The sequence below is a fragment of the Macrotis lagotis genome, chromosome 6 (genome assembly GCF_037893015.1).
Source record: "Macrotis lagotis isolate mMagLag1 chromosome 6, bilby.v1.9.chrom.fasta, whole genome shotgun sequence".
Lineage (NCBI taxonomy): Eukaryota > Metazoa > Chordata > Mammalia > Peramelemorphia > Peramelidae > Macrotis > Macrotis lagotis.
In genome coordinates this window covers 10,947,865-10,969,460 of record NC_133663.1, presented here as the reverse complement: position 1 = coordinate 10,969,460, position 21,596 = coordinate 10,947,865, and the positions used below count along the sequence as shown (strand labels likewise).

Here is a 21,596-nt window from a genome sequence, read left to right as displayed (position 1 = left end):
TCACTGACTTCATAACTTTTAAATATAATGTCTGGGACATATGAGAACCCCAGATTTAAGATATCCTGTGGGTTTGCATTCACTCGAATCCATAATTCAAGAGCCCCCACCGATATATTTATTTTTACTGATTAGCCAGAAAACATAAGTCAAAGAAAAAGTATTTCATGAAATTGCATAGTGAAATAAGTAACCATAGACTATTTTCTCTATGACCCTGCATCAACCTCTTCTATAAATATATGCACATTCATGAGAAAAGAAGACCCAGATATCATGTATGAGGGGTCCATATGTAGGGAACATGTGTGTAGAGAACAGATGTGGAAAGCATTTATGTTGAAAGCCATGTGGCTAGGCCATATATGCAGATGGGCATACATAGAAAGAACATGTGGGTAAAACCCCAGAATACTGGCTCCTTGACAATTCACATGTCTCGTACCCTCTGCCGATACCATCATGCTTCTTTTTCACTGCCTGTCTCATGCCTGCTTTATCATGCATATTATCATCTCTAGAACGTATGCTCCTTGAAGACAGAAATTATCTCCCCAATACTCGGGAAGGTCTTAGCACATAGAAAGCACTTCATTCATGTTTTTCATGACATTCATTCATTCACTCATTCATTCATTCAATTAAGATTATTCTCCATGGGATTCCACACCCATGCCTTCCAAGCTTGTGAGAAAAAATGAGAAAACTCATGAAAATTGTTGGGAAAACTTAAAGTCCATAGGAATGTGAAGTATTGTTATTCATTATTATTATTATTATTAATATATTCTAAAATTACAGAAAAAATAGTCGTTAGGAAAGGATGAGATAAAGAGGAAATAATATTTGGTGATAGAATCACTGGACAAAAATGGAAACAAATAGCCAAATTTCTTTTTTATTTATAAGGGCACATGATCCAAAAAGTTTGGATATGCAGTTATTAGTGTCCAGAAATATAAGAAAAGCTTTGACAGATAAAGATATCTTTCCTGGGGTTGTTATGGGAATCAAGTAAGATAAGATGTTTATGGCACATCACAAGTCTTAAATACTATACAACATGCTAGCATCATATGTATGCATACATATGTACTCAAGAAGCATTGATTTAGCACCTGCTGTATGCCAGACCCTGTACTAGGAGCTAGGGATACAATGGAAAAAATTCAATAACCCTGCCCTCGGGGACTTGGCACCTTAAGCCTCCAAAAAGGGCTGGGCAAATGCCATCCAGAGCCCCAGGTTTCTAGTCATATTTCAGATCTTGATGTTGAAGATGCTGCCCCTTATACCTAAACACGAGTGTGCCCATGATAACCATGATGCCCCTGCCTCCCCTGTGCAAAACATACCACTTACTCAGAAGAGCCGTTCAGCCTTAATTAGATGATGTTTCCAGTCCAGTTCATGGTTTCCTCAACTTGGACAAATAATTACATTATAAAACCCCTTAAGGAACTGAGCTTTGACTTGCTTCTGGTCTTCTGCCCTTCCCCACTCCACCCCCAGGGCATTGGGATAACCCAAAGTTCAGTCTTAAGATTTCAATATATTGGACATCAACATTTAGAAGTCATTACTCCATTGCCTTTTCATATTAAATTTTATTTTATTTTCAAATGATGCTTCACTTTCTCTCCCTCCTATCTTGTCGCCCTCACCCCCAGTGAGAAAACAAGAAAAAGAAAACACTTGTTATACAACAAATCCCCACTTTGACCATGTATAAAAAAATAGATGTCTGGGTTCATCACTCTCTATGAGCTGGTGGGTGACATATTCCATCACCAGCCCTCTGGAATTGTGGTTAGTAATTGTGTTTATCAGAATTCTCAGGTTGTTCAAAGTCACTTGTCTTTACAATATTGTTGTTATTGTGGAACTTGTCCTCCTGGGTCTGTTCTCTTCATTCTGCATTAGTTCATACAACTCTTCTCAGGTTTCTCTGATACCATCCCTTTCATCATTATGCCATTTCTAAAGACATTCAACTTGTGCCAAGGAATCTTTCATAGAGGATTCTAGATTCTGAACTGGATGGAACTTTTGTGGGTATTGATGGGGTATAGATGGGGTATTGATAGATGAGGAAATAGAAACTCAAAGAGTTTAAGAGATCAAACTTTAAAGTCCAAAAGGAGACTGCATTTTGCCTCTTCTGGAACCTCCAGAACTTAGTATAGTCATTGGCACATTGAAGGTGCCTGGAAAAAAATATTTCTTAGCTTGACTCTTCAGTTGCTAAGTACCTAAAATGGGGTTCAAGCTGGGCTCTGAGCCTAGTCTCCTATTCATTAAGCTACTTGGCATGGAAACCCCTGGAGATCTGACATCTGAGGGCAAATAGAAATCACCATCTCCACCCCATCCCATCTTCATTTGTGCTCAGAGGTCAGACTTGTAAGCTGAAGTACATTTATGGCATGTACCTTGATTTCCTCCATAGGACCATCTGGACTCTGCCCGCCGAACTCTGTATGACAGTAAGAGACACAGCCACAGCCTGGCAGAAAAAGGAAAGAGACTGGAGAGCCAGCTGGCTCAACTGGAGATGAAGTGCCAGGACCTAGAAGGACAGCTGGAGCATCTGCAGGAGGTAAGGAAGGGAGAAAAGAAGGGAAATTGGGCCAAAGGGGATCAATGAAGGCACAAGGGGAGAGGTGAAGCAATGCAACAGACAGAAAGAGAGAAAAGGGAATGAGGGAAAGGGGAAAGGGGAAAGGGGAGAGGGGAAGAGAGACCCTGCTTTTCCCTGCTAGTATTATGCCAGATGTTTGTATTTATCCTCCATTAGATTTCATCATGCCTACCATGGCCCAGTGAGAGTCTAACCCAAAGAAATTCCTCTACGTTCTGACCATGATCTATGGCAATAGCTCTCCCTCTCAGCCTTGTGTCATCCACAAATGTGATGAGCATGCCAACTATCCTTTCATCCAAGACAGAAATGTTAAATAGCACGAGATCCCTGAGGCACTCCCCTAGATACCTCCACAAAGCATTCATTTTGGTTGCTTCATTTGCCAAGATCTACAGGCAAGGTTAGAAGTTCTAATCCCCAAAGAATACTTACCTAAATCAAAAATTACAGCTACGGTTGTAATATTCATTTTTGTCAAATATGATGCCAAGCAAAATGGTAGTCTGGGGTACGGCTTATCTGAGTATTGTGGAACACCGTTATCTCAGAACTGCCTCTAGCACAGGGGGCTGCAGGGCATGGTGGGTAAAAACGGGCTTCGAGGTTTTATAAGTGAAAGTTTTTGTGTAGTAAGTGGTCCAAAAGGTATAAAACCCTGGGGAAAAGGTGGGTGGCACCATGTTCTGGTGCAGAGGAAAGGTGATTGGTCCTGGAATCATAAGATCCGGGTTCAAGTCTAAACTCTGATACTAAGTGTGACTTTGGGTAAGTCAGTCACCCTCCCTGAGTCATAAAATGGGATGCCAGGTCTCGATGGCCTCTCAGGCTACTTCCCACTCTAAATGAATAATCCATAGCAGGTGGGCCGAAGTGCTATGCAGGAATCCACAACAAGAAGAGATCTAGAATGCATGGGCAGGGACTTTGATGTAATGAATGAAGTAATAAATTTAGAATCAGGAAAACTTGAGTTTTATTCCTGCCTCAGATAGGTCTGGGCAAACCATCCAACTTCTTTATGTCTTACAGAAAACTGAGGCCTAAGAGAACATTATCAATAGCATTTATTATGCACCTACTGTGTGCCAGCCCCTGAACTAAGTGCTAAGTATAAAAAGAAGGTGAAGGTGACTAGTCCATGATGTCACAGGAGAGGAGGGAGGAGATGGATGGGTTCTTCCAAGAGGACCTGGGTTGACAGTTCTCTCTTCTCTGCCCCAGATTGTGCATAAACAGAGACAGAGCAAGGAAGAGGCCTTAGCCTCAGCCCAGAAGTTCCAGAGGGAGAACCAGGTCCTGCAGGAGAAAATCTCCACCCTGCAGAGAACTCTGAGTCGACTGGAGAGAGAGCACAAGGAGATGGAGAGGTCTGCCATTCAACTGGAGAAGGGCAACTCTGCCCTGAAGAGAACCCTCTGTAAGGTATCCAAGAAAGCAGATGCTGGAAGGCGCCTATAAGACAAGATCGAGGTTGGAGCCCATGCAATGCCACGGCCCAGGCTGCCAAGGAGCATAGGACAGAACCAGAGCATGGGGGGGGGGGTCGTCCCCTGCCCATAGGCTCCAACAGCTGTTATCTCCAGGAACAAAAGTTTACAGTCTCCTCAGGAGGGAGGCATCAGCCCCATTTTACAAATGAGGAAACTGAGGCATTTTGGGGACCAAAACCCAGATTTTCTGATCTGTCCAATTTCTTTAAAGGAAAAGGCCTATGGGGTTTTGAAAGAGTACTGAGCTTGGAGTCAGGAAGACCCAGTCATATGACCCTGGGCAAATCATTTAACCTCAGTTTCCTCAGTTGTCAAATGAAAATAATAATACCAGTAGCACCTCCCTCACAAGGTTGTGAGGTTCATATGAAACACTGTCCATCAAATGTGCTATAAATTCTTTCCCTACAATCTGGTATTCCATGAAGATGTCTTACTTCAGCGCCGTCTTGTGAGTGAGGCTTCTGAAGGAGGCCAAGGAGAATATTTGGGGAGGATCTGGGATTTCAACAGCTGTATGTGGGGGCAACCACAAAAGTTCATATGATCTTAGGAAGCAGTGAAAAGGATCATGCAGACTTAGCCCCCTAACTGGAAGAGACACCAGTGAATCATCTCTTCTTAGACATGAGGCAGCTGGGGTCCAGAGAGGAATTTAGGTGGAGATCCACAGGTGGTATGTGTCAGAGGTGGGATTCCTGCCTCCTGGAAGAAGGATGACTATGTTCCTCTTTCCTGGTCAGATACCAGATGGATGTTGGGTTCATTTCTGGGTAGTAGAGTTTTAAAATTACTCTGGGAAACTGGGGAGGACCTAGAGAAAGGCAGCCTGGTTAGTGAAGGACCCTGAGCCCAGGTCATATGGGAATAATGTTTAGTCTGGAGACTTAGTAGCTTGAATATTTAAAGAGTTTTATCATTCATGTGGGAAAAGGAACAAGAAAAAAAAGAATAGCCATGTTTTGTTTGGTCCTAGAATGCAGAATCAGAAGGAGTGAGTCTCAAAGAGGGGATTTTAGGCTAAATTCAGGATTGTCCAAATTAGCACTGTCCAAAAGTGGAACAAATGACCTCTCATTGGCTCCTTCCCCTTAGCAGTCTCCAAGCAGAGGCGGGGTGACCCTTGTCAGGGTGGTGTCCGGGTTGAACTCCATGCCTGCTGAAGTCCCTTCCAGTTTTGAAATTCTGGGATTTTGTGGCAATAAATCAAGGAATTTAGCCTGAGGGAAAGGATACAATAGTTTGTTTTCACGTATTCCAAAAACTATCAAGGGATTCAACTTGTTTTGCTTGGCCCTGGGGTGGGGGGTGCAAAATTAGTCACAGTGGGTAATTTTGGTATAAGGAAAAACTTCCTATCAATCCTTCAATCAAAACCACATTTGCATTTCTATTGTGTACCAGGACCTCTGCTCTGGGACTTGAAATAAAACTGTTCTAGCCATCCTGACCTTGGAGAGCTTACAGTCTACGGAGAAAGATGACATGTACCCAGGAACTCAATGGCTCATCAGGATTCACATTCTAGTAGTCAGGGTGCACATTATTCTTCTGCTTCTCCTTTCTTCTCACTGCATCATTTCTTACAAGTCTTCCCATTCTTCTCTTCACTTCTTAAGGCATGGAAACATCCCATTACATTGTTTTTCAAAAGTTGTTCAATCATTCTCCAATCAACAGGCTCATGCTTTGTTTTTAGTTTTGAGGGAGAAAAAAGAAGAAGAAAAAGAAAAAAGAGAAGAAAGAGGATGAAAGAAAAAACAACGACGACAACGACGACGACGACGACGACGACGAAGAAGAAGAAGAAGAAGAAGAAGAAGAAGAAGAAGAAGACAAAATGAAGAAGAGAAGGAGGGAGAGAGGGAGGGAGGGAAGGAAGGAAGGAAGGAAGGAAGGAAGGAAGGAAGGAAGGAAGGAAGGAAGGAAGGAAGGAAGGAAGGAAGGAAGGAAGGAAACTTCAATGACCACCATATTGTTTGCAGGACCTCTGCATCATGGACCTCCTAGCAGAAGGTTCACTAACTTTATTTGTTTTACAAACTTGTCAGAACAATTTCTATCATCACTAATGCGGCATTAATGTTTTGTCTTCCCAAAGTTCCTTCAACACAGACTGGGTGCTTTTTTTCATCATCTTCACCAATTTTCTGATGTAAGGTGGAACCTCAAATTTGTTTTGGCATTTCCTGTTTTATTGGTGACTTGGAGTCATCTTTCATATGGCCATTGAATAAATGGGCAGATACTGAGCACCTTGGCACCATACTATGGAGGATGCATGAAACATAGCGAAGACCCCATGGTTCTGTCTATTATTTAGTGAGAGAGTAAGATTTATACCCAAATAACTATACTATCACTCTGAGGCAAGGGTTCTTAATTCAGATCAAAGAACTTGAGTTTGTTTGGTTTGAAATCTATGTTTCAATATAATTGACTCTCTTTGTGATCCTTTTATGCACTGAAAAACATGATCCTGAAAGGGGATTCACAGGGTAACCAGGCTGCTCAAGAGATCTAAGACACAGAAAAAATGAAGACCCTGATCTAAGTTTACAATAGTTCCAAAGAAGGTAGAACATCATCTGGATGCCAATGAAGCAGGATGGGGAAAAAGTGAAAGGCATGAACACATCAGTAAATGATTGATCTAAATGGCCTCAGATCCATGAAACTCTTGAGTTCTAAATGATCTAAGAAGTCAACATAGAGAAGATCAGAGCATCTGAGATTTTAGAACTGGAAAGGGCCTTCAAAGATATCAAGGCCAAGTCTATCTTTCTATAGATGAGGAAACCAAGGCACAGCATATAGAGCACTGGCCCTGGAGTCAGGAAGACCTGAGTTCAAATCCGACCTCAGACACTTAAGCCTGGCTGTGTGATCTTGGGCAAGTTGCTTAATCTCACATTGCCTTAAAAAATAAAAAATTTTTAAATATACTTGATGACTTAAAAATTAAAAAAATAAAAAATATATTCCATGACTTTTCATCAAGTATATTTTTTTAAGTTTTTTATTTATTTAAGGCAATGAGGTTATGCAACTTGCCCAAGGTCATACAGCCAGGCTTAAGTGTCTGAGGTCAGATTTGAACTCAGGTCCTCCTGACTCCAGGGCTAGTGCTCTATCCACTAGGCCACCTAGTGGCCCCCATTGAGCATATTTTGAGGAAAGCAGAAACATGACCAGAGCTTTACAGTAGGGAGATGAACCTAGTAAAAGTTGGATGAAGTGGAGCTTCAGTTGGGTGATTATTGCTGTAATACACATTGGAGATGATGAGAACTCAAATATGCAGTTGGGTGGTTGCTACTGTAGAACACATGGGAAATCATAGGGACCTGGACAATGGTGGCAGAATAGAACAGGATCCTCGGAATGACTGAGGAAATGATGACGGCCCTTCACAAAATCCACCAGCTAGCCCAGGGAATAATAGAAGCAGATGTGCACAAAGTTAAGTAGAACCCTCTAGCCAAAGTTCATCCTGATAAGACTCTCCAGGTCTTGTAAGACTGTTCCTTTTTCAAATTTTACTAAATAAAGAAGTCAAATGAGTCAATGAGTGTCCATCAAACACGGGGAAACAAAGAAAGGCAAAGGAACCCACAACCTACAAACAAAATGTAGACGGGGCAGTTAAGGCTTCTTGCAGGACCTGATGGAAGCCAGAAAAGCTGGAAGGGGTAGAGATGGGGCATGAGAAGGGCCTTCAGATAAGAAGAGCCTGCAGCTCAAAGTCTGGCTTTTCTGGGGAACATTTATGTCGACAAATTGCTCTCCATAGATTGTTTCACACTTCACAACAAGCCTCTGGTGGCTTCTGCAGGTATGATCATCTCCATTTTACTGGAGGGAAAACTGAGGCTCAGAGGGGTTGCAGTGATTTGCCTAGAGCTGGGAGGCATCCGAAAAGAGACTTAATGCAAGTTTTTCTGCCTCTATCCAATGCAGCACACTTCCTCTGCTCCTTTGAACCTCGCTCCAGCATCTCTCCCCACCACCTTGTCGGCAAACGGGGCTCATTGGATCCCAGTTTTAGAGATGAGGAGGAGCCCCATTACACATCAGGGAGGGGGTCACCCACACTGGAAGTGGCCCCCTAGCATACCAAGCTCTTGGTCTGTTCAAGAACTGGTCCAAGCCTGGCCTTCCCCACCCTAGGTTTATGGGACCCCACAACTGCTAGAGGAGAGAGCTGGGTTCCAATCCTCCCTCTGATGAGCACCAGTGAGTCACTAAAACTCCCCGGACCCCAGTTCTCTCATGGGTAAAATGAAAGGGCCCGTGGTAGATGGCCTTCGAGGTCCCTTTCAGCTCCAGATCTGGGATCCAAGGATTTCATAAGTCAGTCAATATTTACTAAGGGCCTGCTCCGCGACTGTGGGGCCCCAAGTGCTGGACCATAAACACTCAGGGAGGGGCTTCTTAGGCCAGCTGAGCAACTGCTCCGGGCTGCTCGGGTCCCACCTGGGTTAGGGGTCAGGGGTTGGGGTGGGGGGAGTGCTCAGGGATTGGCCTAATTAACTCCAGGGGAGGAGGAAGTCAAATCCAAGCCAGGTGGCCCGGCTGGCCTCCTCTGAACATGAACCAGTTGTGCTTGACCTTGACCCCTCCCTGCCAGGAAAGATGGGAGGGGGTATGTGTCTGTGTGTGTGTGTGTGTGTGTGTGTGTGTGTGTGTGTGTGTGTGTGTGACAGAGAAAGACAGAGAGGCAGAAAACAGGAAAGAGGGAGACAGGAGAGAGACAAAGAAAATCAGAGGTAGAAAGGCAGAGAGAGAGACAGAGACAGACACAGACACAGAGAGACAGAAAGAGACTGTGCACATGATTGATCTTCCTTTCACTTCCTTTCATTCAACTTCACTTCTCTCCCTTTTTTTGCCATTTCCCACCATTCCCACCCCCTGTCACCCCAGTCACCCATAATTTGAAATCTGTAATTCAGTGAGCCCTGGAACATTCCCATGGATTGCGGAGTGGTGGCCTATCAGGCCTGACTCAGCCCAAGGAGAATGGGACTGAATGTCCTCCCAGCTCCCATCTCTCCTCCAGATACCCATGCCAAAGCCGGCCTGGTGTCCGGCAATCCAGGAACAGGGAGTCTCTAAAGCCAAGCATGAATTCAGGGGATGGGGCCGGGGGGGTGAAGGGAGAAGATTCTCCCTGGACTCCCTGGAGCCAAAGTGTCTGATCCCAAGTTTTCACATCTCCCAGGTTCTTCCTACAAAGAAACATCAAGCCCAATGCCTCCCAGAGGGCATCAGAATCCTGGCAGATCATGCCACAAGTCAACGCCAAGGACATCCAGTCCAGAGGAACACCAAGAGCTGGTTGTAGATAGAAGTGGGAAGCGGTGGGGGGGGGGGGTTCCCACCTCCCCTTCCTAGCCAGAGACTTCCCCTGGTCTGGATCCCCTCCAAACTGCTCAGGGGTGGAGCTGACCTTGGTCACCTCATCTCCTGGAGAATTCAAGGGGCGTCTTATTCCTTCTTCCTTAGAAGTCGGTACATGAAGCTTATTCTTATTAGAACCAGTCAGCATGCATAAAGTCTCTAGGGAGACAAACACAAGCAAAATGCCCAACCCTTACTCTCACATTACAGGACTTCAACTCACAGATTGAGGCTCCCCCCAAGCAGCCAGTTCCTCATTTCCCTGATCCTCTCCTCTCCTCACATCAACACCCACCCCCCAAGAGATGGCCACAGCCACAAGTGTTCCATTCCCCACGGTCCGAAATTACTGCTTTGTCACCAGCTCCAAATCCATTCTTCTTTTTTTTTTAATTTAAGGCAATGGGGTTAAGTGGCTTGCCCAAAGTCACACAGCTAGGTAATTATAAAGTGTCTGAGACCGGATTTGAACCCAGATCCTCCTGACTCCAGGGCTGGTGCTCTATCCACTGCACCACCTAGCCGCACCCCCAACCCATTCTTCATCCTCCCTGTGAACCCCTCTAGTTTTCAGTTCATCGGCCCTGCACCTCTTCTCTTCTCATCTTGATCCCTTAGTGAGCATCACTACACTATCTTCTCAAGTTCCTTATCTCCTGTCATATGGATGATCCAGTCTTGGATCACTCCCAACCTCTGCTGCCTTAGTTTCTCCAATAACATGCTGCCAAATGGGGATGGGCTGAAGCAGGGTCAGGGCCCTGGATGGGGGATCCTAGGCTTCCTTGCTGATTGGCATCAGTAGGTCAACCCTTCTCAGTGTGGCTGGAGGGAAGGATGAGGGTCTTCTCTGTGGGTTTGCTCCAGGCTGATCAGGTCCCACCTGGGTTAGGGGTCAGAGGCTGGGGGAGGGGAGTGCTCAGGGATTGGCCTAATTACCTCAAAGGGCAGGAAGACAGACCAGAGGTTCTTTCCCCCATTGTATTATTCCTCTACCATCCCACTCATGTGGAGCAGTTTCCCAAGGAAAATCATCTAGGTGCTGCCAACCAAGAGTATTTCCCTCCTAGGACTAAGCAAGGGTCTGATTTGGGAGGAGAAACCTTGAAAAGAAGACAGGAAGGGCGGCTGGGTGGCACAGTGGATAAAGCACTGACCTTGGAGTCAGGAGTACCTGGGTTCAAATCCGGTCTCAGACACTTAATAATAACCTAGCTGTGTGACCTTGGGCAAGCCACTTAACCCCATTGCCTTGCAAAAACCTAAAAAAAAAAGACAGGAGGGTTCATCTTCCCTTCTCTAGCAGGAGGCCAAACGGCTACTAATCAGAAGAAACAGCCAAGACCTTGAAGGAGAACCAAAGGGGAAAAAGGGACACGTCCAAGTGTTTGTCTGGCAAGGGCCCAATCAAAAAAAAAAACCCAATAAATAAATAAATAAATCTCCCAAATCAGGTTCCTTGCTCCCCACCTGGTCAGGATGAGCCTTTGACAGTGCTGACCAAGTCCCAAATGACTCCTGAAGTGCCCCGGAACTGTGTGACCTTGAGTAGGTCGCTATCACCAGGTGATACAGCAGAAAGAACACTGACCCTGGTGTCAAAGGATCCGGGCTCACATTCTACCCGTGATGCTCACTAATACCTCTTAACTTCCTTGGACCTCAGTTTCCTCCTCTGTAAAATGAGGAGGTTGGGTGAAATTACCTCTGAGGGCTCTGCCAGCTCTTGGTCTATGGGTCTCCCCCCCTGCCCTCTTCCCTCCTTCCTTCCTCCCTTCAAAATATGCCCAAGTTTGATAGGGAGAAGTTGGTGCTTCCATTGGCCAGTCAACATACAATTAAGAACCCAGAGCAAAGGGAGAGGATCAGGACCCCCTTTGCTTGGTCACTGCAAGACAGACCTGGGCTTCCAGTTGGTAATTCCCAATCACATCAATAGAGAGGTAAGGCCCCTCGGTGGGGCAAGCTTCCATTAGCCGGCCTTTGCCATCCAGGCTTCCTGTCAGGAAATGGGTTGGAAGAATGGAAATCGCCTTCTCCCATATCTGGCTCGAGTTGTTCAGACATGGGCTGGTCCAGAGGTGCCTCTTGGGAGACCCAAGGGAGCTTCCAGGCACATTCTTACTGAGGGCTGGAATTACAGGGTCCCATGGAGCTTAAACCTCACCCAAGTAGCTGGGAGCTGAGATGGCTCCCTGGCTCCATCTCCACGGCCCATCCCTCTTTCCTTCAATGCAGTGTCTCAGGGGCTCTTCTGGGATGAAGAACGAGAACACTCTAAGGGTGGATGGAGCCTCTGGGAGGCAATGAATGACTTAGCCTAGAATGACGGTTTGGAGTTATGGGTTTCAGTTATGGGTGGGAGGCTTGGAACCGGGAAGGCCTGGGTTCCAATCCTACCTTGGATGAGACTTTGAATGACTAAACCCTTGAGCTATCTGCCTGAGCCCTAGCTCTCCCATTTGTAAAATAGGGGCACTATCACTAAGTGTGCCTCTCTCAGAGGGTAGGGATAATATGGGCAACCACAGAGGCCCCAATCCCAAGCCTGCTCCCTCCCTCACTCCTCCAGTCATCCCAACTGCTTCTCTCCCCCTTGTTCTTGGATGGAGTTGTCTTAGCCAATTTCCCAAAGCTCTTCCACCCCTGTGTTGCTGCCAGGCCCCTCAATGGGCAGGTCTCATGTGGAACAGGGGTGTCCAGATGCCCTCTGCCGCCCCAAGCAGGAACCACCCAGGTTGAACATTTCTGGACTCTTCTCACATTCTTCCTCATTTTCCACATCGAATTGATTGTTCTGTCCTGTTAATTCCCCCTCCACTATTTCTCCCAGCTATTTCTTCCCCTCACTCAGTCACCCCACAAATTCCAGCCCTGTCACCTCCTGAGGCAGCTTGGCACATGGGGAAACTGAGGCACGGAGAAGCACCTGACGTTGAGCAGGGGCATGGAAGAAGTAAGCCAGCATTTCTCCAGACCAGAATTGCTGACAAGAGGCGAGAGCCCTTAGGCTGTCACTGAGTCCCCGCTCTCCTTCAGATGAGGTGACTGAGGCCCAGGCAAGGGACCAGATCAGCCCAGGGTCACCCGGGGACAATGCAGCTAAAGCAGCCTGGGAATCCTCTTCCTGCCATATCTCCCACCCCAAAGAGAAGGCTGGTTTCTGTTGGGGGCCCAGGGAACAGGGCAGGAGCAGGGGCAGGCGCCCAGCCAAGTCCTGCCAGGCAGATTGAGCTTTGTCTCATGGTGCCCTTTCCCCCACCCCCACCCCCAGTTGGGGCTGGGGGTGGGGGCTACTAATGAGTTCCAGAAGATCAGCTGTGAACGCCCGGATCAAACTCCTAAAACCCCTTTATTAGTGTCTTGGGGGGGGGGGGGGGATCCGGATGTGGCCGTTTATTTCTTTTGGATTTCACTTTTTTCTCTTTGCTTAACATTTCCTTCCAGAAGTTTAACGTGGGATTTTAAAGCTACAGACCTTCCTTTCCTTTCCCTCTCGCTTTCTCTTTGGAGGAGGGAAATCTTGGGGTTCAACGCACAAAAAAGAAGGGAAATATACACAGATACATATTTTACATGTGTATGTGCACGTGTTATGTGTGTGTGTGTGTAGAGAATGTCTATCAGTCTGATTTAACCATATCTTTATCATTTTTACGTGTGTGTGTGTGTGTGTGTGTGTGTAGAGAGAATGTCTATCAAAGTGATTTAACCATTTCTTAGGAATTTTTCACATGGGTATGTGTCTGTGTGTGTGTCCATGTATGTGTGTGTGTGTGTGTGTGTAGAATGTCTATCAAAGTGATCTAACCATTTCTTTGGTATTTTTACATGGGTATGTATGTCTGTCTCCGTGTGTGTGTGTGTGTGTGTGTGTGTGTGTGTGTGTGTGTGTGTAGAGAGAGAGAGAGAATGTCCATCAGAATGATTTAACAATTTCTTTGGTATTTTTTACATGGGTATGTGTGTCTGTGTGTGTGTGTGTGTGTGTGCGTATAGAATGTCTATCGAAGTGATCTAACCATTTCTTTGATATTTTTACATGGTTATGTATCCATGTCTGTGTGTATGTGTGTATGTGTGTACAGAATGTCTATCAAAGTGATTTAACCATTTTTTTCCAGCCAAGTTGGGTACTTTTGGAGTGTCCCCTCGTCCTGAGCTGCTCCTTTTTCCCTCCAGCCTCCAATGGAAGGTCGGCTCCATCAGAGGCTATTTCAGATTTAGGAAAAGAAATCCCAGGTTACTCGAGATGCTCAGGAGATGGGGCAGACCTGCATTCTCTGTCCATGCCCCAAACTAGCCTACGGTCCCCTCGGGGCTATTCTCCACCATCAGGCCCAATCACAAGTTGGCAGCAGAGGGTTTCCCTCAGTCTGCTTTGTGTCAGATGTTCCAATGGTGATCCTTGCTTTTGGTGAGCCCCAGGAGGCCTAATCTCAGCCTGTAGCTGAATTATTTGGAAAAAACATGCTGGGCTGGAGCCCTTCAGTGCCCTTGGGTGGTCTCCTCCAGGCCCCAAAGCCAGGGGAGGCAGCATGCTGAATCAGCAAGGCTCCCCCGCCAACATTCTTGCCCAACGCTGATCCCTCCGACGGGAAGCAGAGGCATGCTCCAAACTTTACAAGCTCACTGATGATGCCTGTGAGCCTGCAGTGGCAGGCTGGAAGATCGGACTGTGTTGGCACAGGCTGAGAAGGAGAAACTGAGGAAGGAGGCAGAAGCCTTCAGGCTGGGTGTGGAGAACGCCCGCTCACCCATTCCTTGAGCCGCCTCCACCGGGAAGTGGATGGGCCACTAAGACAAAACCAGCCGCTCCAGATCAGCCCCAACACAAGGATGACTAGTCATTCAATTCGGTTCAGTTCAACATGGTGAGTATCTACTATGGGGCAGACACTGTGCTGGGCAGTGGCGATTCAAAGGGGCAGTGGCTGTCCTCAAGGGGCTTCCATTCCACAGTTATTTTAGGGAAGTGAGATCCCTTCCCACTCTGCAATTCTACCCTCCTGTGGTTCTGTGAAAGTGCAAAGCAACTCAAAGTGGGGACTTAACTGTCTTTGGTAGGGAGGGGCAGGTCTTGGAGACCAGAGAAAAAGACTAAAACTGCCTTCAAAGAGCCTGCAGGGGATCCCCAAAGACCCATCAGGGTTTCGCCAAAGTCTTGGTAATACATTTGGAAGACCAGGTCCTTAAGTGTCCTAAACCCACTTCTTCAATCTATACCCCCACCCAGCACTGTCCTTCCACATGTCACTTCACAGGGACTCTTTCCTGCCCTAGGATAGAAGCCAAGCTACCCACCATGCCATTTGAACCCTTCCCCCCAATCTAGATCCAGTCTGCCCATTCTGATTTGCTCTGCAGGCCAACCACCATGACTTTCCCATTATTCTCTGCTCTCCACAAGTCAAGGTCGGGAACAATCAACATATAGGCAGGATTTGGTCAGAAGACAAAATAGGGGAAAGGGACTAGAAAAACTGGTTGATTGTGGAAGGCTTACAAGGCTAGGAGTGTAGTTTTGGCCTACAGGCAATAGGGACAGAGGAATGACCCAGGCAGAACTGGGGCTCTGGAAGTTTTCTTGGCAACTCTATCGTCTCCCTTCTGCCCCCTCCCTCATCTCTTGGAACCCCTCTTTTTTTGAGGCTCCATCACATCCTCTAGGAAGCCTTTCCTGATTCCTTCCAGGATATGGGGCATCTAGGTAACTAAGAAGTCAGGAATGCCTAAATACTTATGACCCTGAACTAGTCTTTAAACCTCTCCCAGCCTCAGTTACCTCATCTGTAATAAAGGAATAATAATAACAACCAGTCCAAAGCATTATGAGGATCATATATGACTTCTATCTATCTATCTATCATCTATCTATCTATCTATCTCTCTATCTATCATCTATCTATCTATCTATCTATCTATCATCTATCTATCTATCTATCATCTATCTATCTATCTATCTATCTATCTATCTATCTATCTATCATCTATCTATCTATCTATCTATCTATCATCTATCTATCTATCTATCATCTATCTATCTATCTATCTATCTATCTATCTATCATCTATCTATCTATCATCTATCTATCTATCATCTATCTATCTATCTATCTATCATCTATCTATCTATCTATCATCTATCTATCTATCATCTATCTATCTATCTATCATCTATCTATCTATCATCTATCTATCTATCTATCATCTATCTATCTATCATCTATCTATCTATCTATCATCTATCTATCTATCATCTATCTATCTATCTATCTATCTATCATCTATCTATCTATCTATCATCTATCTATCTATCTATCTCTCTATGTATATAATAGTTTGCAAATCCTACAGCACTCTACAAATGTGAGCTGTGGTTTTTAAAGTTTCCCACAAACTCCCACAAAATACTTGGTGCATATTTTTATTCACTTACCTATAAACACATTGTTTTACTCTAGCAGAATGTAAGCTTTTTGAGGGCAGGGCTATTTCCCTTTTGTCTCAGCCTGGAAGACAGTATGGAGAGCAATAAACACACCATTACATAGCCCAGGAGAGAGGGTGAGAACCTGGCCTGGGAGGGAGTGAGAGGGACAACTCTAAGGCTGAGATGCTCCGACTGGGAAAATCATGGAGCCCTAGACTGAAATGGGAAAAGTCTAGCCAGGGCTCTTTGGTTCCCCACCCCCAGCCCCTCAGTTCTGGGAAAACTAAGGCAATGAACTGAGTCACTCACCCAAGGCCCACAGTGGGCCCATGGCAAAATGAGCCTTGGATTTATGGGCCTCGTGTTCCACATCCTTAACGAGAGGAAAGCTGGGAAATTCCAATCAAAACAAGTTTTGAACAAACCACTGGAGCACTTGAACCAGACTCTACCATTAACCAAAGCACTGGATCATAGAAACCTAAATCCCCAACTGAGTGTTGAAATGGATGATTTGGCCAGCAATTAAATGTTGAAAGAAAGGGAAGGGCAGAGCAAAAGGAAGAGGATGGAGAAAGAAATAGAGAAGGGAAGAAAAGACAAAAAGAAGAAAGAGAAAATGAAAAAAGAGGCAAAGAGGGAAGAAAGAAAGAGAGAGACACAAAGAGAGACAGAGAAAGAGACAGAGAGATAGAGACAGAGAAAGATAGAGAGACAGAGAGAAAGAAAAAGAAAATGAGGGAAGGAAGACAGGGAAGCAGGGAGGAAAGAAGGAAGAGAAGGAAGGAAATAAAATAGAAAGAAGGAAGGAAAAAGGAAGGAAAGAGAAAGAAGAAAGAGAAAGAAAGAAAAAGAAAAGGAGGGAAGGAAGACAGGGAGGCAGGGAGAAGGAAAGAAAGAGAGAAAGAAAGGAAGGAAGAAAGAAAGAAAGAAAGAAAGAAAGAAAGAGAAAGAAAAAGAAAATGAGGGAAGGAAGACAGGGAGGCAGGGAAGAAGGAAGGAAGAGAAGGAAGGAGAAAGGAAGAAGAAGGAAGGAAGGAAGGAAGGAAGGAAGGAAGGAAGGAAGGAAGGAAGGAAGGGAGGGAGGGAGGGAGGGAGGGAGGAAGGGAGGGAGGGAGGTAGGGAGGAAAGAACAAAGTCTACAAACACTTTGAATCTCTAGAATTAGGGTGAGAGGGTTAGTTAAGTGGCACAGTGGATAGAGCACCGGCCCTGGAGTCAGGAGTACCTGAGTTCAAACCAGGCCGTAGCTACTTAATAATTATTTAGCTGTGTGACCTTGGCCAAGTCACTTACCCCATTGCTTTTCAAAAACAAACAAAATAATAATAATAATAGAATTAGGGTATAGGCAGAGCAAGTGAATAGGGTGAAGGTCCCATAAAAGTGGAGAGGGGGATGTCTCCAGAGTTCTCTTCCAGAGAAAGAACTGGAAGTTGTGTCCTTTATTTTAACCCAGACCCAGATTCCTGACCTTGAGCTTAAACATGCCCATAAACTAAAGGAAATGTCCTGCTGGCACCAAGAGGTCCTGACTCAAGAGACTGAGCTTCTACAGCCCCAAGAAATCTCCTCTAAAGAGAGAGTGAAGGAGCTGGAGGAGCAGGTACCATATGCAGGGAACTCCCAGGGGAGGAAAAGCATCTGTAGTGAAGGGCCAAGGTAATCGGGGGGAGGAGGGAGGAGCTTCATGATCTTCATCACTTGCTAGTCAGTGATCCCAGAAAATTCAATTCAGTTCAATAAACCAAGCATTTATTAAGCTACCTTTAAGCTTTAACGGACCCCCAACCCAGGATACAAAGACAAACATGAGACAGCCCCTGCTCTTGAGAAGCTGACATTCTATTGAAAGAGGATGAATGTACAGAGCTAAAGAAATAAAAAGTAATTGGGAGGAGGGGTTTAAAATGGATTTTAAAGCTGATCAAGGCTGATTTCTACCCTAATCATAAATGCCTTCCATAACCTCTGCTTCACCACCTCAAGTGATGGGCAGTTTGTCACCTTATGAGGCAACCCCAGCCTATTAGGGGCAGGCCTGATAAATAGGGCTGAAATCTCTCTCCTTTTGTCCCCCACAGTACAGTAACTGGAGTATTAGATTTAGAGTCAGTGGCTCCTGCTCTGAGGGAGGGAGAGGGGTCCCTTCAGCTTGGTGCCTCAGTTTCCATTTCTATAAAATGAAGATTGGATGAGTTGATGTTCCAGCTCCAGAGGATCCTCTTATATTCCAGTCACTACTCCTAGTTTTGTCCTCTGAGGTCAAGCCCTCGGGTGGGTTCATGAATCGTCCTCCCCAATCTTCTCTGTAGATCTCTAATTCCTTCTATTGGTGCTGATGTGACATCATTTTCATCAAGAGGCCACCCAACCCTGCCCCATGCCACTTCCTTTGATGACTGTCTTCTTAGACAAGTCATTCTCATTCTCCTATGTGTCTGCCCTAGAGGTAGGTGGTAATATATCTCCATTTTACAAATGGAACAAGTAAGCTGAAGCAGAGTTAAGTGACTTGCCCAAGGTCACACCGCAAATAAATGTCTAAGGCTGAATTTGAATTCAGATCTTCCTGACTCTGGGTCCACCTAGCTACTTTAAACTACAAAAGGAAAGGAGTGACAAATCTTTGGGGAGAGTTAAACAGGTGATTGAAGAAGAGAGAATTCCCTGATAACACTGGAGCCTACATAGATCTGCAGCCTTTAAAAAGAAAATCACTGTTAGTAATAAATGAAATAAGTCAAACCCATAAAACACCTCAAGGACCTCAAAGCCTATGCTCTTTGAGATGGGGAAGAACATCATTATCTTCTCCATTTTGATAAGTGGTTGGACTATACCTGTGATTTCATCAGTGTGGCAAGGCAAATCTGTCATTAGTTTACAATTTCCATCCACAGAGAGTTGCCTGGACATTGAAAGATTAGGTGAATGGGGTGGCTAGGTGGCGTAGTGGATAAAGCACCGGCCTTGGAGTCAGGAGTACCTGGGTTCAAACCCGGCCTCAGACACTTAATAATGACCTAGCCGTGTGGCCTTGGGCAAGCCACTTAACCCCATTTGCCTTGCAAAAAAAAAAAAAAAAAACCTAAAAAAAAAAAGAAAGAAAGATTAGGTGACTTGCTCATGGTCACACAATTGGTATGTGTCTGAGGTTGGATTTGAAGCCAGATCTTTCCTGGCTCCAGGGTCTACCTTAGCAGGTACGATCAGGGTGGTTCAGAGCTGGAAATAGACCTTAGAAGTCATCAAGTCCAACCTGTCTCATTTTATGGGCAAGGAAAGTGAGGCCCACAGACATAAAATGATTTATCCAGGATCACACAGCTACTAAGTATCTGGAGCCAAATTCAATCTCAGGTTTTCATGCGTGAGTCCAGTGCTCTGTCCACCAAGCTGGCCCTCATCTCTGCCTTACACTTGAAATGTCAAGGAAATAATTGTTCGCTGTAAAAACTAACAAGTGATAGTACAACTTGAGCTGAATCTAAGTGACCTGAGAGCAGAATCATGGGATTCTAGATTTACATCCTGGGAAGGAACTTCAAAGGCTTCCCTCTGCCCTTCAGATATCACCTTCCATTAATGCTATGTGTATCACATATGCAATTTTACATGTAGTCTACCCATTAGAATGTGAGCTCCTTAAGCTAGGAACCATGTTCTTGTCTTTCTTTATATTCCCAGTACTTAGTATAATGGCTGATCCACAGTATAGACTTCATAAATGTTTATTAACCGATACGGGAATATCTAGTCCAATCACTTCATTTGACAGATGCAAAAGGCGAAGCTCAAATTGTTAAGTGACTCATCCAAGGTCACACAGATGATACATGCCAGGATAGTTGCCGTTGTTCTGTGTTCTTAGCATCAACAAAGTGCCTGTCAAAAGAGGAGTTTAAGGGTCTGCTGAACTTCCCTAAGAGGAAGACCCATGAGTGGATGTCATTTTCTCCCTTCCCCAGGTGAATGCACTGAAGGAACAGCTGAGCCAAGAGATGAGTAGGAGACAGGTCTACCTGCATCAGGTACTACAAAAAGGAGAATGAAGCCCCAACACCCACAGTCTGACTTGTGGGTCCTGTTTCTTAATAAGGTGCCAAATGGGAATTCAGAGAAGCCTGGAAAGATTTGCCTGAACTGATGCTGAGAGAGAAAAGCAGAGCCAGAAAAACACTGGTACCGCAACATGGGATTGATGATCAACCTTAATGGACTTGCTTAGTTCATCAATGCAATAATCAGATACAGTTTTAGGGTATCTGTGATGGAGAATACCATCTCTATTCAGAGAAAGAATTGTGGAGTTTGAACAAAGACCAAAGACTATCACCTTTAATTTTTTTTTAAAAAAGTCATCTTACGTATTATATAAGTTTGCTATCTCTTATATTTTATTTTTTCCTTAAGGATATGATTTTTCTCTTGACACATTCAATTTTGATCAATGTATAGCATGAAAACAATGTAAAGACTATCAGACTGCCTTCAGTGGGGTGGGGTGGGGTAGGGGAGGGAAGCAAGATTGGAGGAAAAATTGTAAAATTCAAAAAAAAAATAAGGTGCCTAAAAGCATTCTACAACCACTTGGGATCCAAATGCTGCAGACACCCAGGACTTCATCAAGGGAGAAGTGTGGTCCTAATAAGATTTGCAGATAAAGTCAATGAATAGGTTCAATATCACCCAAAGGAACTTTGCTCAAAAGAGCAGACTGGGGTTGTCATTGGTGGTCCAATGAGGGAATTTTACATCTATGAGCCTGTCCAGAATTACAATATCCAAGGGACTCATCATTGAAGGCCCATTCTCAGCAGCTTTTTTTTTGCAAGGCAATGGGGTTAAGTGGCTTGCCCAAGGCCACACAGCTAGGTGTCTGAGGCCAGATTTGAACTCAGGTCCTCCTGACTCCAGGGCCTGTGCCCTATCCACTGCATCACCTAGCTGCTCCTCTCAGCAACTTCTGACAAGCTCTCAGGGTCTCAAGTTTTATCCTTGCTCTCCATTTGAGATTACTTTCTTTTCCAGATTGTTCCATTACCTTCTCTTATGTCAGAACAAGATAAAAAAAATTTTTTAATCAAATTTCCATCTGCTGAGATAGCAGCACTGGTACCTCTAGCCTCATCCTGATTCAAGGAGCTCACCTGGTGGAGTGGGAAAATTGCAGGCTTTTTACTCCAGATCTACCAATAATGCCTTTGCAAATTGGGTCTCTGTAGTCTCATGTGGAAAAACAAGGGAGGATGTGGAGTATGTAACGTCTAAATCTCCTTCTATCTCTCCATCCAATGAACCTTTCACAAACACAGGAAAATGATGGAAACTGTTTCTACTAAAAGTAATTTAAAAATGTCCATCCTATGAAGTCCTTTTGGAAGAGGAGCTCCATCCCTGTACCCACATAGCGGTGGGGTCTTTGCCTCGATCTCTGATCCATAGGCCTCTCAAGGTGGCAGGTAGCCAGCATTATCTCAAAGTCATGTCCTCTTCTGACTCGCTAATTGTACTCTCCCTAAAGTGTAAAATTGTAAGTCATTCCAGATCCACCCACTTTTCCCAGCCTGGAGTCGCCAAGAAAATCCCCGCAGAATCAGGCTGTGGTCGCCTTAGCAACGGT

The 21,596-nt window shown here is 45.0% G+C and overlaps 1 protein-coding gene across 1 annotated transcript in view; it reads left to right on the top strand.

Annotated features, from left to right (window-relative positions):
* CROCC2 (ciliary rootlet coiled-coil, rootletin family member 2) overlaps window positions 1-4,721 on the top strand; it is a 165,602-nt gene extending 160,881 nt beyond the window's left edge. The window contains exons 32-33 of the mRNA XM_074190729.1: window positions 2,450-2,599; window positions 3,866-4,721. Coding sequence (XP_074046830.1) covers window positions 2,450-2,599; window positions 3,866-4,102 — 387 coding nt within the window. The 3' untranslated portion in view covers window positions 4,103-4,721. The remainder of the gene's footprint in view (window positions 1-2,449; window positions 2,600-3,865) is intronic.
* The last annotated feature ends 16,875 nt before the right edge of the window (window positions 4,722-21,596 follow it).